Here is a 17,318-nt window from a genome sequence, read left to right as displayed (position 1 = left end):
AGATTTTTTCCGTTTGCAAAAGGAAGCGGAGAATCTGTCGGGCAAAGAAATACATGTTTATATGGAATACATACAGAAACATCCCTCTGTATTTCAATTGGCCTAGGGGCAAACCACCTCGACATTATTGGTTTCTCCAATATCGTGCACCCCTCCTTATTAACATAAGACATATTGATGTCTTTGTGGACACTAGAGTGTGTTGCTAGCGTTTCTTGACCCTAGAAACAATGGTATGACTGTCTACATTTCGTAAAATTCTGGAGAATGCCTCGGGTGGCCGGCCACCTGCTTGGGGCATGTCCAGGTCAGCCCATTCTTTTACAGTAGTCGCCATTTTGGAAGGGCTGGTAACGGCCATTAAATCATCTTAATAGGTTATGGTTGTCAAGAGACAATTTTTTTTAATTGCCATCAGCTGTGTACTGTAGCGTACTGTAGTGTATATACCTCAGCAGGTCCCTCATCTTGCTGTGCATTGTTAAACAGCCGACATTTTTTAGGGGTTAAATTTAGTTTAGAACTGTTAGTAGAATATGATGTATACAATAATTCGTACTTGTTACATAGCATTACTAAGTCTCTATATATCTTTTACTTCTTTCCAGCATCAGCCTAATTCTCTAGCCATAGAATTAGCATTTTTCTAAAATAGCAACCAGGTCAGAGCCTTCACTCTATAGCTACTCATGCGGATGTTGTGGACTTGCTTCTCTTACTATGCATACGCAGTAGCACAATCACAGACAGACACACTCTGCATGGTAGGACAATATTATTGCAGTTTGTGAGTTCCGAAACCTTTTGGGGTGCTCAGGTGTGGAGAAAGAGGAGCAAGGCTGTTGGCGTATCAGGTGTTGAAATGTCAACCAAGATCGCATTTAGAAGCTAAAGTCATAAAAGCACCGGTCATCAGATTGACTTATGGTGATATTCGCGCGTTCTTTTGTGTTGGATGCCTCTTCTCTGCTCGAAGCCAACCTGGTCTGAACCAGACTGTAATTATCACCTACAAACCATGCTAATTGCTAAGCTAACCCCAGAGTGACACAGCTAGTAAGTTAAAAACACCGGAATTAAGTGCTTGGGTGATTGAATACACTTAACGTCTGGCCCGAACCGTGTTGAACTTGAAGCGTACTTATCCAACTATGAAGCGCAAAATAACAGACAAATTAATAAATGTGTGGAATGTGGAGAGAAAATCTACTTACTAAACCGGATACTGGAAATGAATTACTGTATGCTTCGTCAGCCAGGAGTGGCCTATTCAGGTTAAAAGTATGTTAGTGTACAGGACTGTCTCAGAAAATTAGAATACTGTATTGTGATAAAGTCCTTTCTTTTCTGTAATACAATTTAAAAAAAAAAATAAAAATGTCATACATTCTGGATTCATTACAAATCAACTGAAATATTGCAAGCCTTTTATTATTTTCATATTGCTGATTAGGGCTTACAGCTTAAACAAAATTCAATATCCTATCTCAAAATATTATTGTATAATAATAATAATAATAATAATAATATATATATATATATATATATATATATATATTATTATTATTATTATATAATATGATGAAAAAGTATACTAGTAGGCTATTCAACTAATCACTTGAATCATCTAATTAACTCGAAACACCTGCAAGTGTTTCCAAGTGAATCCAGAATGTATGACATTTTTGTTTTTTTAATTGCATTACAGAAAATAAAGACCTTTATCACAATATTCTAATTTTCTGAGCTGGTCCTGTAGAATAGAGAACCAACAGAAAACGGGGAGTCCCTTTTCACTTCGGGCGGCCGGAAGCCGAGGGCAGAAGTTGGCTGCAGCTCACCTGGCGGGTTGTCGGCCAGGCAGGTGCACCCGGTCCCCTTCAGGCAGACCAGAATGATACAGGCAGGAATCCCAAGTCAGCTTGAACACTTGAGTGGACTTTAGATGACCAGAGATTCAGTGTATCACCCACTCGCACTGGATTTCTGGGTTTGGGTGGAAGCAAACAAGATTTGACCGCAGACAAGCTTAACGAGTATGAAGCTTTACGCTTCCTAGCTTTGGTTGAGCGTGGTGGCCCACCTCGTGCGTGGACTACTTGGTGCTGAGGCGCTGCGTCACCCGCCTCTCTGCCTGGCGCGGACACAGCAGATGTCGTGTTTTCCCCACCGATTCGAATCATGTTGTAAGGTGTGTGGCTTTACCATTGTTACAATATGTATAGAATTTTAGAACAATACTTACCATGTACTTCTAATTTCATGTGTAACGATAAAATTGCAAAATCTTGTGGCCAACATGTAGCACTAGCAAGCATTACATACCGTGTCAGATACATTAAAATGAGTTTGCGAACAAGTCCCAGTTATTTTCTTCATTGTTATTAATGTCGTCTTCCAACTGTCAATTTTTGCGAGATTTTATTCCCAAGTTGTGTTTGAAATCATCACGCGATGTGTGGCAGGCCCGTTCTTGAAAAACTGCACAAGGAACCAAAATAACACTAATACAATTATTTATCTTCTGTTCTTGTATTACTGCTTAACTTTATTTGTCGTTCATTGTAAATAACTTTCCTTCTCACTTTGTAATTTGTAATATTAATTTATTTTTGGTATTTTATTTGGTAATTTTGTTCAAAGCGCATCTCACCTTTTTCACCCCTGACCCGTTTTATGCCTGTTAGTAACAAAATGTTTTTACTAGCTTTGTACATACACATACACATAAAAAATAATGTGACCTATAATGTTCGTTGTGTATTTGCAAATGATCTCAAATTGGCAATACAGGTAGTATTGCAGAAAAATCCTAACTCGAAATTGCTGTTTTGAGTCCTATCCAGGAAGCACGGAGCTCCACTGCAGTTGGCAGTCATAAAACATCAGATTGTCACTTTTGTTCATAAATAGCCCATACCTAGACACACTGACTCCAAAGTAATTATGTTTAACTTCTGCGGACGGATTTACTTTCACTGACTGTGCATGTTTTAACATTCTTAAGTTCAGCCGGCACCTTTAAGTTAAAAAGATTATAATGACAAAAAATAAATGAATATAAGATGACCTTTGTGATTAATACATGGTACACACTGGCATTTGGTTTCCCATACCTATTTAAAGCACAATTAGCAGTCATATAGTTATTCGGCAAAAAGGGGAGTCACTTAGACATTTAGCAAAAAGTATGTAACTAGTTTGAGGCATCACTGAAATTAGATTATATTTGTATTGTTTAATAAAACTTCATATCCCTGGCCTTAACCTGCAAAAAAAAAAAAAGTTGCTGTAAAAAGTTGTTCCTCAAATAAATAATTCATTTGCAAAGCTGCTCCACAAAGAAAAAAAAACTATATATTTGAAGCCTTGTATTAGCTGAATTGCAGATATTCATTGCTCCTGTATATTTGGGGAAAGCAGCTGCTGCATAAAAGTTTTGTTTGATTTTCTTCATCCCAGGTGTCCTGCCCAACATTTTCCAAAAAACAATCTTCAAATGGATAAATAACATTTACTGTTAATGTAACTCTTGATTCTGAATAAGATACTTTTCTGTGGTAGTAAGGTTAACAGTTCAGAGTGATGCTGTGCCCACGATGTGCACCTGCCAGGGTACAAATGATTGACACCTTGTAAGCTAGTTAGCTCTGTTTCTGATTGGTTGTCTTTTTTTGTTTTGTTTGTTTTTGAATCGGGAGCTGTCGAGTCTTGTAAATCAAATTATAGCCACAAGATGAGGTCAGCTGTTTTTTCCCGCCCACTGATATTTATTTATCGGTCATCTATCAAATCTTAATGACGGTTTTCATAAATATGAAAAAAAAAGTGCTGTTGTAGTTTTTTTAATGTGCTTTATAAAACAATGAAATTGCTTTGGAACATTATCAGAAGTGAAAACGTGTGTAATTTTGGTATACATTTAAGCAGGAAGCGTTAAGTAAACATACCTGCGTTACGTAGCATGGTCACCTAACATGATGTGGCGAGCCAGATCTGACCCCTGGCCTTGAGTTTGACACCTTTGCCATTGGTCATTGTGAAGCTACAAAGTCACAGTGCTGAACAGATGATGTATCTTGCTAATTTGTTCAATTTTGATGTTCAAAATTGTTGATGTGAGCAGAACAAGATTTTCTTTCCATCGTTCCCTCTTTTTTTTTTTTTGCCTGCGCCTACTCGTCATGCTCACACATGGTTTGCACCTGCCTTTCAGATGCGCTATTTAAGGACACAAAACCAGCTGTTGCAATTCCTCTTCACGTTAGGCAGATGCCATTCTGGGTTCCCCGTTTGTAGATCAGCTTCTATATATATTTGGGTTAGCAATCAATTTTGTACACATAAACCTTTTTGTAATTCCATACAAAAACAATAGATGGCAGTATCATCCCTCTCACAAGGCTCAAAGTGTCTTAGACAAGCAGGTGTCCATTTGCTGCTCATTCATTTATCCATTTGTTGGTTTTCTCACCTCCACAGAATTACTCCATGGCAGTGTACTTAGTGAAGCAGCAGTCATCCACAGTGCTTTTACAGAGACTTCGGGCTAAAGGCATACGGAATCCAGACCACTCCAGAGCACTCAGTAAGGACCCTCTGAACCTCTAAGCGTTGATGTTCATTTACAGTGTACCAATTTGTAGCTACCCAGAAAGTTTCTGTTCTCTGCCAGTTCCAGTTGACAGTATTTTAAGTGTTAGCTTTGAGTTTTCATGTTAACAACATTTAAAAAATAAAAAATAAAAAAATCCTATCGTGGCTCACAGCTTTGTCCATAACTTGTGAAACATGGAAAAGGCTCAGTTTGGGGGATGCTTTGCTTCATCCAACATAAGGTGTCTTGAATATGTATATATCAAGACATTGTGCATAGTGTCAGACAGCTTGATTCATGTGTGATCACACGTCCTCCAAAAGGATAAAGACCCAAACACACAGCATCAAGTTATTCTAGCTATTTTAAACCCTATTTAATATTTGCAAAAACGTCTGAACTGTTTACTCACGAGGAGGCCAAGATCCCTGGTGATAGAGAATTGATACCCTCTAAGGGTTGTGTCACAAAATATGAAATTATGAGTAGCATCCTTTTTGACCAGGCCAGCTTTTTTAGTACAGCAGGTACGATGAGGATATGAAATGACTGTAGTCTGAAAAATGCACGAAAGATTACATTTACAACATTCTGACTACTTTTCATTCTTTATTACATTGAAGCATTAAATTGCCTTTGCCATATCGATGTTGGTATTGATTATTTTTTTCTCCCGTTTGCCAACAGTCAAAGAGAAGCTAACAGCGGACCCCGACAGTGAAATAGCCACAACGAGCCTTCGTGTGTCTTTGCTCTGCCCGGTAAGCATGCTGCTTTCATTTCAAGGCAAGATATTCTCTTGGCATTAAGACGCAAAATGAAAAAAAAAAGAGCTGTATACATTCATTCCATTACACAGTACTTTGCGCCCCTGCTGTGCAGGTGACCTCTTTATTCCCTATTGACATATTCGTGCATCCTGTGCAGCTCGGGAAGATGCGGCTGATGATTCCATGCCGGGCGCTCACATGCTCCCACCTGCAGTGCTTTGACGCCACACTGTATATTCAAATGAATGAAAAGAAGCCCACCTGGGTTTGCCCTGTGTGCGACAAGAAGGCCCCGTATGAACTCCTCATCATTGACGGGTAATTTACGCTACTCTCAACCAGTAGTCGAGCAATGAAAAATTTATTAATTTCGTTTTAGTGGACAGTCTTAATTATCCTGGAAAATTTTCATTCTCTGAATCTTAGACTATACATTGCTGCAGTACGTTCAACTATTTTTTGTCAAGTACTGTACATTTTTATTAAAATTTACTGCATTATATCTCAAGTTCAACTTAACTTGTCCGATGTATCTAGTTTGTTTATAGACAGCTAATAAATATCAAACCTTGTGCAATGTTCAGTTCCTCTTTTTGATGCGGAAGTGAACAGTCACACCAGCTTGCGGTTATTTTCTCCCTCTGAAACAGCATCATCATAATTATTGAAACAAAAGTCCAAATGAACTAGCCTCCATATTAATCCATCTATGTTACAGATTAGCTGTAATGTGAAAAGTTTGCACAATGTGACACCGCTTCACTTTGACTAGCTTGTTGTTGTTCTTCTGTTGGCTGATGTGCATCTCACTGCCAAATCACTCAGGCTTTTTGTGGAGATCCTGAACAGCTGCATGGATTGTGATGAGATCCAGTTCAAGGAAGATGGGAACTGGGCCCCCATGAGGACAAAAAAGGAATTGCAGGAAGTCTCCTGTGCTACTTTAAACAGCAGCAGCCTGAACGGTAAGAAGCGAATGGTGGCAGGACGACGTAGCAAGCACCTGATAAGAAGAGCTAGTAATAAAGTTATTCAACAAGTGAATATAGGAATAATAGTGTTGAATCATAAATTGATTATCACTCGGTACTGGTTTGGTCGAGAGCTGTCAAAATTAATCGATTAATTAAATCAGCAAATACATAGTCTTGAGAGGCTGAAAGCAGAGGATTTGGGCAACTTTAAGATAAACAGTTGCTGACTAATTTTATGATTGATTAATCGGTGAATTTTGACACGTGTGCTGCCAATGCCGCCGTCTGTCCAGGCCCGTGTCCGACGTCTGCCAGCTCAGATCAACAGAGCTCCTTGTCGGCCAACCACAGCAGCAGCGGTGACGGCAGCAGCGCCAAGAAAATGGCGGTGATCGACTTGACGTTGGACAGCTCCTCAGAAGACGAAGAGCAGCACTCTCCGCCGCTGCCTCCTCCCGCCAAACGATCCTGTCCATCCATTTCCCCGACGTCGCCGCCCGTCCTCAACAAAGGGTCAGTCAGACACCGTTTTAATTTTGTCTGCTCTCGTAGCTTAGAAAGCATCAAACGTGGAAAAGGTTCACCTGGGAAGTGAAGCATGTCTTAAAATGATTCAAGAGGTTTTGGCTTGAATGCACAAATAGGTTTTCACCATTTTTGCTTGAACAGCCACATAAAAGGTTGCGCGTGTAACGTTTGTACTTCAAATCCCTTGCGACATACTTGAGACTTTTCCGGAAGAAATAGACATGGAAAACAATCATTTAGTAGTTTTTAATTCATTGTACATGTGCAGTGAGGATCAGTAATGGATAAAATGAATTTCATTAATGTTGACTGCACCATGCGGATTCCCACAAAAATGCAATCGGAATGTCCCATATCTGTGTTCCATCCAAAAATTGGTTCAAGTCAACCATATGACATTATTCATAAGTTTGTATTTTTGTGTCAATGGAAGTGCAAGAAAAGTTTGACTTCAAACAAAATCAATGTGTGTCATCTGCCATCAGGGTGTTGAACCTGCACCACCAGGCCTCCCCTGTGAGTCGTGCTCCCAGCATGCCAGCTGTGGACACCAGCTACATGCCGCCCGTCCCGCCGCTCATCCAGGACTACAGACCCTACTACCACACCACCAATGACCTTCCAGGTAATCACCAAGACAAGAGCGAGTTCTCTTCAAAGTGTCATTTGACTAGTTCTAGTCAACAAAAACTGTCAACATCTAAGTCTAGTTTTAATCAGGAAAATCATTTTACCCGTGATTTTTTCTGTTTTTGGTCAGAAGATAATGTTGAACATTTCAGATCTAAAACTATTTCACATAAAATTTACTTTTTGATGAGAAACAACATCACACACAATTAGAGTATATCAACAAGTGGCTACTATGCCTCCATGCTACAAGCTAGTAAATTAGCCACCATTAATTAGCGGTCGGATTAACATTATTGTTGGAACATTATAGCCGTTATATTAATGTGACTACTTTCTAACAATAATTTACTCTTTTTTTTTTTTTTTTTATATATTAACCCTTCACCGTGAATCCACCACCTGTCTGTCGCATGTGTTTGTGCATGTTGCATTCGCTAGCTGCAGATTTGAAAAGGGGGTGTGTCACTTTTTGTCACATGACAGTGTAACAGTGACATTTTGGAAGAAACTGGATTTTACAAAATCACGTAATTTTCATCTTGTTCATGAACTAAAATGTCCAAATTTTAGTCCAGTTTTTATTAAGTGAAGTATATTTTCGTCTCATCTTCATTAGTTGACGAAAATGCAGATATAGTCCTAATAATTGTTTGTTAAAGAGGGTTTTAGTGTTGTCTAGTCTAGTTTTTGTCTGATGAAAAATATGTTGACAAAAATATTTTTTAGTTTTTATTAACGAAATTAACACTAGATTACAGCAATTTATCACAGAGCGTTACTTGCGTCTACATGTGACATCAATATTTGAGAAGCACCTGTTACTACCTCAGACAGTTGCCATTAGCCACCTGCAAGAGTTAGCGGCGTGGAAGAATTTATAGTAATAAATAAAAATAAACATCACACGCTTCTATGGTGTCTCCCTCACGCATGTATTTTAATGTCAAACTAAATAATGAATAATAAAATACAGAAAAACACCTGATTCCTAACAACCAACCGCGTCTCCATAAGCAGCAAGAGGAAATAGAGAGATTGTCATTTTTTTAAGTAAAGTCACTATTTTGAGTTTGTCAGCTCAAAGCAAAAATAAACTATTAAGATTTATTGCACTCTGTGCAGTTGATAGTGTTATCTCACTTCAAAGCAACTTTTGATTGAAATTGACAATGACAATTATTAAAGTAATTATTCAGTTGTTTTAAAATTTAGTTTTACCCATTTCTAACAAATACCCATTTACATGTATTTACATGTTGTGCTCATAAGTTGCATACCCTGACAGAAATGACATTTCTTGGCTATTTTCCCACAAAGGCTTATTTCACTCATGGTTAGTGCTCGGGTGAAGCCATTTATGACTCTTTCTACATCATAATGACAGAAGAAAGTACAAAAACGACCATGAATAAAAGTTTACATACGCTTGTGATTTTGGCCTCATAACATACACACAAAAGTTGACATAAATGGGTTTGAATGGCTACCAAAGGCAAACATCCACACCTGCCATCTGTCAGTGAGTTTCTGACAGACCTTTGCACTTACATCTCTGGATTCTGAGTCAGCGGGGAAGCAAAATAATTGCCTAAAGATTTGCGGAAAAAGGTAATTTAAACTGTATGAAACAGCAAAGGGATATAAGAAGTTATCCAAGTCAGGAAATGAGAATGCCAATCAGTGTTGAAACTCAAATGAATAAGTGGGAAATGAGAGATTCTGTTGAAGCCAAGCCATGATTAGGTTGACCAACAAAAATGTTTGCCACAACAGCCTGGAAAATTGCTCGAGATGCAAAGAAAAACCCACACGTGATTACAGTTGAAATACAGGACTCTCTGATGGAACCCCCCCCCCCCAAAAAAAAAACCGTGGTGTGGATGTTTCAAGATGCACAAAAAAAAAAAAAAAAAAAGGGGGGGGGGCTGCATGGTCGAGTTTCCAAAACAAAGCCATTACTGCGGCAATGTCACAAATATTCACACCTGCAATATGCCAAACAGCCGGAAACAAGCCTCAACACTTGCGTGATCGGCATGTTACTTGTTATTACTCGCCGATGCCAATACCACTATTTTAATGCAGTATCGTAACAACACATACTTGTGTTTGTCTTGCCAACCTCTCTCCTTCTTCCTTTGCAGATTTGAACTTCTTCTCTTTCCTGCAAGGTGACAATCATCAGGTATGGGTCGCAATACAACACGCTGTCATTACTTTTAGGGATTTTGTTTTGTGAAGTTATGTTGAGAAACATTGTTACAATTGTGAAAGCTCACTCCTATGTACTGTTAGGCCAAATGCGCACCAACTACTAGAACTAAAACTAATTACAGTCTGCGACTGAAGCTTGCGCACATACCAATATTATTATTGCAAAAAAAAAATAATAATACAGGAAGTAACGTTTTGAAACACCATCTAGTGTAATTATACTGATGCACAAACAGCATGCTGTGATTGACAAGGAAATAGCTGATTGCCTTGGCAACTGCTACAGGAAAAGAAAGCGGAGAGAAAAGGGGAGTTTGTGAAGAAAAACATTTCATGACGATAAAGAGACATTTTTTTTATTGGTCAGCTTTCCCAATGCTGAGTACACGTCCTTTCCGAATGTCACCAGGATGCATGCTGAAATATTTGAGAGGCAGCTGTCATCATTTTCAGTGGTAGTTAGTGCTGTCACGATTGAAACTTTTAAAATCAATTATCCTATTGAATATTCCACTGATTAATCGAGCAAAAAGAAAAAGAAATTTAAGTTTGTTTGTTTTGTTTTGTTTTGTTTTTTTTGAGGGGGAGATTATGTCCGACAGTAGTGGATTTCCACACCAAAAATGACAAAGGATTAATATAATAAAAAAATAAAAATAAATATATATATATATATATATATATATATATATATATATATATATATATATATATATATATATATATAATTTTTTTTCTTTCTTTTTTTTATCCACTAAGGTTATGCATAAGTTGAATTCAGTGGATATAGGTACTCATAATTTATTATCTTCTATACATATGCGTTATTAAACACCAACAAAAGTATCCTATGCTAAACGGCTTAGCAATTGTGATTAGCTTTAGCACGTTAGCGATTATCACTAAGGTAAAGGTACCACCAAGGTAAACAAACACTAACCTACCATTTAGTTCAAACATACATCATTATATCAACATTACACATGTAATAGTGTCTTGAAAGTCACTTAAGTTACAGATGGTGCTTCAACAATAATCAGTGGGTAAACGAGGGGAGCTGCCTCACTGATCTGAATATATGACTGGATAGCCGATAGGCCAAGACTTTTGAAGCTGCGAGGGCACCATATTGCTCCTCCCGAGAAACGTTTCTCGGCATACGATCCTATACATTTAAAGTATCGAAATTGGAGAACATTTGAGACAGTACGTAGTAGGGGTGTGAATTGCCTAGTACCTGACGATTCGATTCGTATCACGATTCACAGGTCACGATTCGATTCGATACCGATTAATCCCGATACGAATGGTCACGATTCGATACCGATTAATCCCGATACGAATTTATAAGTCGATTGTTGCGATTTTTTTCCATTCAAATTTAGAAAATACTATCAGTAAATTTGTACATGTACACTGTAAGATTTGTATGAATATATTTATCTAAAACTTGAGGCTTATAACCGTGAGCCACTGTACACAAACAGTTTGCAATCTGTTTCACATTTGAACAGCATTAAAATAAAAATATTAAGGCTTAATGTGCCGTTCATATAACATTCTTCCATGCTCAAGGTGTGAATCCTAAAAAAAAAAAAAAAAAAAATATCGATTCTGCCGATTATTGAATCGATTCGAGAATCGCGCGATGTAGTATCGCGATATATCGCCGAATCGATTTTTTTTTTAACACCCCTAGTACGTAGTAGAAACAGCAAGATTTATGATGTTTTAAATGTGTTAAACATAAATAAGAAAGAGGACTTTAGACATTTTACAACTTGCCTGAAATACATAAATTATATGCTTAATGATGTTTACAGGAGGAAAACTTGTATTTTTTATATTATTAAAGAATTATAACTAATTCAACAAAAGATGCCTCTGCCAAATCTAATATTGGGGTGTAAGGAACTGAGCGATAAACGAAAAAGGGGGTCTTCAAAGCGGTACATACCGTCCACGTCCACTTGTTAATTTTTTTTTTTACTTGTTAAAAAATAGTAACCACCACACCACAAACCCTCGACCCTATACTAACTGCCTACGAGCTGTAGATGTCTAATTTGTACATATACAGTATAGGTTATACAATAGTCTACACACGAGATGGGAGGAGCAAGATGGCCACCCTGTCGCTTCAACGACTTGCACGTGCATGTATGGCCTATCGGCTAGCCAGTCATTTATTCAGATCAGTGAGCTGCCTGTGTTAGGTGCTTTTATGGTGTCTTCTTCCATGGGAAGTTTCAGTGCATGAGTGCCCTCTACTGCTTAAGTGATGAACACCTAAAACTGCGTGGCAGGTTTTGTTTTGGAATAATAATTACAGCCCAAGTGCTCTTAAGAACGTACAGAACTTCTTTTCCTGATACTGCTATTGACTGACATCACATATACAGATATCTTGAATTTATTTATTTAGTTATTTATTTTGGGCCCTTATAAAAGAAAAGGCAAACATAATTAATACAAATAAAGCATATCAACAGCACATAGCATATACACATGTTCAGAAAAGGAGTAGGGAGAAGTTTTTATTTTTATTTTTTTTACTTCTCCCCCTTTGTAAGTTAACTTATAAACACTGAATATTATTCATATTATGTCCAAAGAATGTATATACACATCCATTTTAATCTTATCCATATAGACATAGCACAAAAAATATAAACCTTATAAAAAATTATGTATATAATATAATAACTATTTTATTTATACCTACATCTCAATCCCAGCTAACTCATTTCCTCTTCTCCATACCTGTCACTTCTTATACTTCTTTTTAAACAGATTTATATTTGTACTCCATCTCCAAATTATTCCATAAAGTCACCCCACACCTTGATATGTACGTGCTTTTCATTGTTGTTTGAACAGTTTTTTTGTTTTTTTTAATAAGACCATCCCAAGTGTCGCTCCGTTTGTGTACAAATATCTGTTGCTTCTAAAACTGCAACTTTCGATGCTACCGTTAGCATGTCAATAGCATCTTTTTTTCTTTTTTTTATGTGTTAGCATTAAGCTACAGGGGTTTTTCTTGAGGTTGTCGTTTGGTTGTTTCAAAAGACATGTAAATCTTTTGTTTGATATGAAACTTAAACTTGAAGTGGAAGTGGCATTAAACAGCTTGTAGTCACGAATGCAGCGTTCGTATCTCAAGTTTGCACTCACATACATGTATTTACAAAAACATTTACCTAAAACTAATTTTGAGTGCTTTTGTAAATTTAAAATTTCTTGAGATACAGTCATCAAATAATCATAATAATCATCAATAATCAATCTATATGACTATGACTTTTTGAATGTGAAAACCTGAAATAACTGAAGTTGACCAGATGCCCCTGTAAAGTCAGTTTGCAAATATTGCTTATTATTTGACCGACATCTTCTCCGTCAGCATTACAACATGGTGATGGCAGCGGCGGCCGCCGCCTCCGCCTCAGACGACCACGAGCTTCTGCTCAACCGCTTCCTGCCCTACGGCTCCTCCCCCTCCTCGGCATCTTTACTGTCGCCGCCGACCAACGGGGCCGGCGGCAGCGGCGGCGGCGGCCTGGTGTCGCCCGGCGGCCTCCGGGACGCTCACTCCTTATCGTCGCACCCGCACGACGGCGTGCTGGCCGGCCGGGGCGGCGCGGAAGCGGCGGTGGCAGCTATTTACGGAGGAATTCCTGACGTGATATCGTTGGATTGACTCGCGGAGCGTCCGGCTGGATCCAACCATGAATTAAACTGCAGGGTAAAGAAGTGACTCGCAAACTAGACTCGAGTCATTCGACTCGTCGGCGTGGAAGGAGGAGCGGCGGGAGGAAACAGTCGTGAAGGTCAGTTGAGCACTTTGACTTTTTGAGTGGCTCACATTGTGGCTCTACTGCTCCCAACTTGGCACAAACAGCAACTGCTCTGTTTTTTAATGAACACAAGGTGGGTCACCGTGTACAGAGAACAAAATCTATTTTCTTCTTTGACTTTTGTATGGTCAATGGGGACACGTCCAGGCGAGTGAGCTGCTTCAACTGCTGTTTTTGACCATGTTATAGTTTGTGTAGCTCCGCCCTTACATAAGCTGTTTAGCCATATCCTGCTTTTGAAGTCCTCACTGCATCAACCCCCCTTCAAATCTCCTGCCGCCATTTCTCCCACATATAAATACTGCTTTTCCACAATATGCATTCCTTTACACGTTCAGGTGATCCTGATTGTGTGATCGGGAATGGTGGAGCAGCCGTACCCGGTTCATCATTTTCACTCCTTTTAAAGACTACATGCAGCATTTTGACAGTTTTTAGAGTGTCACACTATTTATATATGTAAATCATGAGATGGAAGGAATCTTTTTTTTTTTTTTTTTTTTTTTTTTGCTTATGCCAAAAATAACAAGGTACCTTGACGATAATCCGAGTGCAGTTGGAGCACTCAGAAAGCGAGTCCGCTTACGTCTTTTGGACACTTGAAGCGCATTCTTGCTGGACCATTCACAATAAATGAACAATGCAGTTGAACGGAAAGTCAAACCGCAGCTGTCGTTCCACGGCGGAAGTGAGTTTCAACTAGTGCCTGTTTGTGTGAATGCGTCACTGCATGTAGAGATTGAAGGTGGAAACATGTCTTAATACGTCTCCTGTTTTTGAAAGCACCTGCATTGAAGCATTTGGCAGGAATTGACAAACAAGTACATCATTGGCGGGGATTTAGCTTGACTTTTGGAATACAGGACAGTGGACCCTTGAAGCTTGAACGCTCTTCAATTAGGGATGGGCATTGGACTATGAGGAAAATCCGGGTTAGGTTTATGACATTTCTATAGACCCTTCCAGTGTGACGTCACGTTGAAGTGCGCCCCTAGCGGTGATGGTCAGCGCGTCAATGCGAGTGAATTCGAAAACAATCGGTGTGAGCTACAAAATAGGTCAAACAGTTGCTAAACCAGCGACCAATGCTCTGGTAAACTTGTTCGCGGCCAACGGATGCTGTAATAGCTCAAACAGAGATGAGATCATTCTTTCGGCTGCCGGCAGTGATTCTAAACCAGACGGAAGACGGTGAGGAGTAAAAGACTAGCACAGTGGCTAGCGTGAAACTACGACGCAACTTTTTTTTTTTTTTGTTTTGGGTTTTTTCTTCCAGCTAGCGGCTCCAAATGACTGGTTTCAATGATTCGCAGTAATGTAGTGTCCTATTTGGGACGTTTTTTGTGACACTTGACATGTTTCCCACCTTTTAACGAAAACGCTGGCCGAAAATCAAGCTCTCGACATTCATTTGTTATGGGATGTTTCCCCTCCGGGAGGCGCCGCGGACGTACAGCAAGACGAGTTTATCCGGACACAAACGATTTCATGAATAACGTTTTACACCAGTAAACCATGTCAAGCAAAAGATAAATAGAACGTACCTTTGCTGCTACGAGACAAACATTGTCGTGTTCAACGCAGCCGACATCCTTCACCCATCCAGACACAAAATAGTTCTTAAGAATTCAGGCTCTTGAGGGCGTCAAGTCAAAGTCCTCCCATGTGTAGGTGCTCTTCTTCACAATGAGATCATTTCAAATATTGTGATAAGGCCGATGGTGAAAGTAGATACGGATCTTTCCCTACAACCAACTCCAGCTTTTGCTGATACCAGCTAAGAACGCTAACTATGATAACTATGGACGTCTTTTTAGTACATTTGTCATGTTTAGACGAATCGTTCACCGAAAACGCTGCTCCCTTCGTGTCTTTCTACGGATTGTTTGACCACCAAGAGGGTAAGTGGTCGCTAAGCATTCTGGGTAAAGTGACGTCAGCTGGAAAGGTCTATATCCATTTACAGCTATTTTTAACCCCGGGTTTTCACTGGATGCGGTTGCGGTGCGGTTGCGGTGCGGTGCGTCTTGACTGCGTGCTCCGGACGGGTCAATTTTTTTGTCAATCCACACCGGCTCCGCACAGCTGCGGTCCGGCAGCTCCGTCGCCTCCCACTTCCCAACGTGTCTCGCGGGACCGCGCGCGCGCGATCATGTGGCATTTCACAACGAGAGGTGGACTTCTTTTGATTTAACCTGTTCTTCTTCTTCTGCTATGAGATAACATGCAGCATCCTTTTTTTGGTTGTCCTTGTAAAGTATATTAATAACGAGAGTCGGGTCAGTGCGGGTCCACTCTTTATTTCTGTCTTCCACGTCCGGCTGCCGCTCAGTACGGCAAGCGAGACGGGCACAACAAGCAATCGCGAACATCAAACTCACAATACATTACAGTCCTTATAAAAAAGGATGTGTCGTGTCATTTATTATTTTGTGGTTTTCCACCTCCAATATAAACCTCTCCTCGTCCATGTTCGCTGGTGTCTAAACCGTGAATGAGCACATGGCCCGGCGACGCCCACGTCACGTTTTGCTGAAAAACTTGAGAAATAGGAGCTGGCGAGTGTTTTATTCTGAAAGGTAAACGGAAATTTATTTTGAAACTGCCTCGGTCTTCCTGTCCCGCTCGATGTGTTTTGTGCTAGCTTGCCATTTGCCGGAGGCCTAACGCTGCGGCGTCCGGCAAAAATAGAAAATAGGTCTATCCTTCCGCAGTCGACACGCAACGCACCCGCAAGCGGTGTAAACTGCACCATTCGAATGAATGGAATCTAATTGCTTGCGTCGCCGGACCGCACCGCAACCGCACCGCAACCGCAACCGGTGAAAACCCGGGGTAACTCTGACATGCTTTGAAACCAATGAAAACAAACGCTTGGGTGCTTGAATTACAGTCGATTGTATAAGCGCTTCTCATTAAAGGAGAAGTCAACCCAAATAAAATTCTTGGGGAAAAAAATGTTCAATGCAGCCCCACTAGTCTAAATACGGTATTCTGGTTAATATTGTTTTAGTGAAATGTGAGGAAAGCAGCAAAATCCAGCATTTTATCAGTACCAGAAGGCGGCCATTTTGCCACTTCTTGTCGAGTGAAAATGACATCACAGTTGCTCAGGTAACAACCAATCACAGCTCAGCTTCAGAAAACAGGTGAGCTGTGATTGGTCGTCGCCCGTGACCTTGAGCAATTGTGATGTCATCTTCAGTCGGCAACAAGTGGCAAAATGGCCGCCCCCTGAGATGGATAAAAATGGCTGGATTTTGCTTCATAACTCATATTCCTCAAATGTAATATTCATCAGAATGTTATGTTTAGACTAGTGAGGTCACATATAACCATACTATTATCAAGAAATGTTTAACATTGACTTTGACTGAAGGATGAAACGTTCTACAAATGTTTTGAACGCCTGAGCGGATTAATGCTACGTGGATGTGGTTCTTAGCCCATGTCAAGCTTTTCATGATCAGGTCACACCATAAACTAGTTGGAACTGAATCAAGTGTGCAGTATTGTGCCTCCTTTTTCCAATCAACCGTCAATAAATCAAATAATTGGTTATCATGCCCATCCCTAAGAGCCAACTTGTACTTTATGACTTCCATCCGTCCATTTTCTATACGGTTTATCCACATTAGGACCACAGGTGAGTTGAATCTCAACCTGGCCGACTTTTGGTGAGAAGCAGGTTACACCCTAGACTGGTTGCAAGTCATTTGCTTAAGTTTTGACTTTTGGACCATTT

General features: G+C 39.7%; 1 protein-coding gene across 2 annotated transcripts in view; it reads left to right on the top strand.

Moving 5' to 3' along the window:
* The window catches only part of LOC144017437 (E3 SUMO-protein ligase PIAS1-like), a 53,865-nt gene extending 37,449 nt beyond the window's left edge, over nucleotides 1-16,416 (top strand). Inside the window, exons 6-13 of one of the 2 annotated variants that reach the window (XM_077519021.1) lie at nucleotides 4,483-4,588; nucleotides 5,285-5,358; nucleotides 5,525-5,685; nucleotides 6,193-6,332; nucleotides 6,635-6,854; nucleotides 7,355-7,494; nucleotides 9,647-9,687; nucleotides 13,120-16,416. In XM_077519021.1, coding sequence (XP_077375147.1) covers nucleotides 4,483-4,588; nucleotides 5,285-5,358; nucleotides 5,525-5,685; nucleotides 6,193-6,332; nucleotides 6,635-6,854; nucleotides 7,355-7,494; nucleotides 9,647-9,687; nucleotides 13,120-13,416 — 1,179 coding nt within the window. In that variant the 3' untranslated portion in view covers nucleotides 13,417-16,416. The remainder of the gene's footprint in view (nucleotides 1-4,482; nucleotides 4,589-5,284; nucleotides 5,359-5,524; nucleotides 5,686-6,192; nucleotides 6,333-6,634; nucleotides 6,855-7,354; nucleotides 7,495-9,646; nucleotides 9,688-13,119) is intronic. The other variant, XM_077519020.1, reaches the window with a different exon arrangement.
* Nucleotides 16,417-17,318: the final 902 nt, after the last annotated feature.

Source organism: Festucalex cinctus, chromosome 4, assembly GCF_051991245.1.
Source record: "Festucalex cinctus isolate MCC-2025b chromosome 4, RoL_Fcin_1.0, whole genome shotgun sequence".
In the NCBI taxonomy this organism is placed as follows: Eukaryota; Metazoa; Chordata; class Actinopteri; order Syngnathiformes; family Syngnathidae; genus Festucalex; species Festucalex cinctus.
This window is presented reverse-complemented; position numbering and strand designations above follow the sequence as displayed.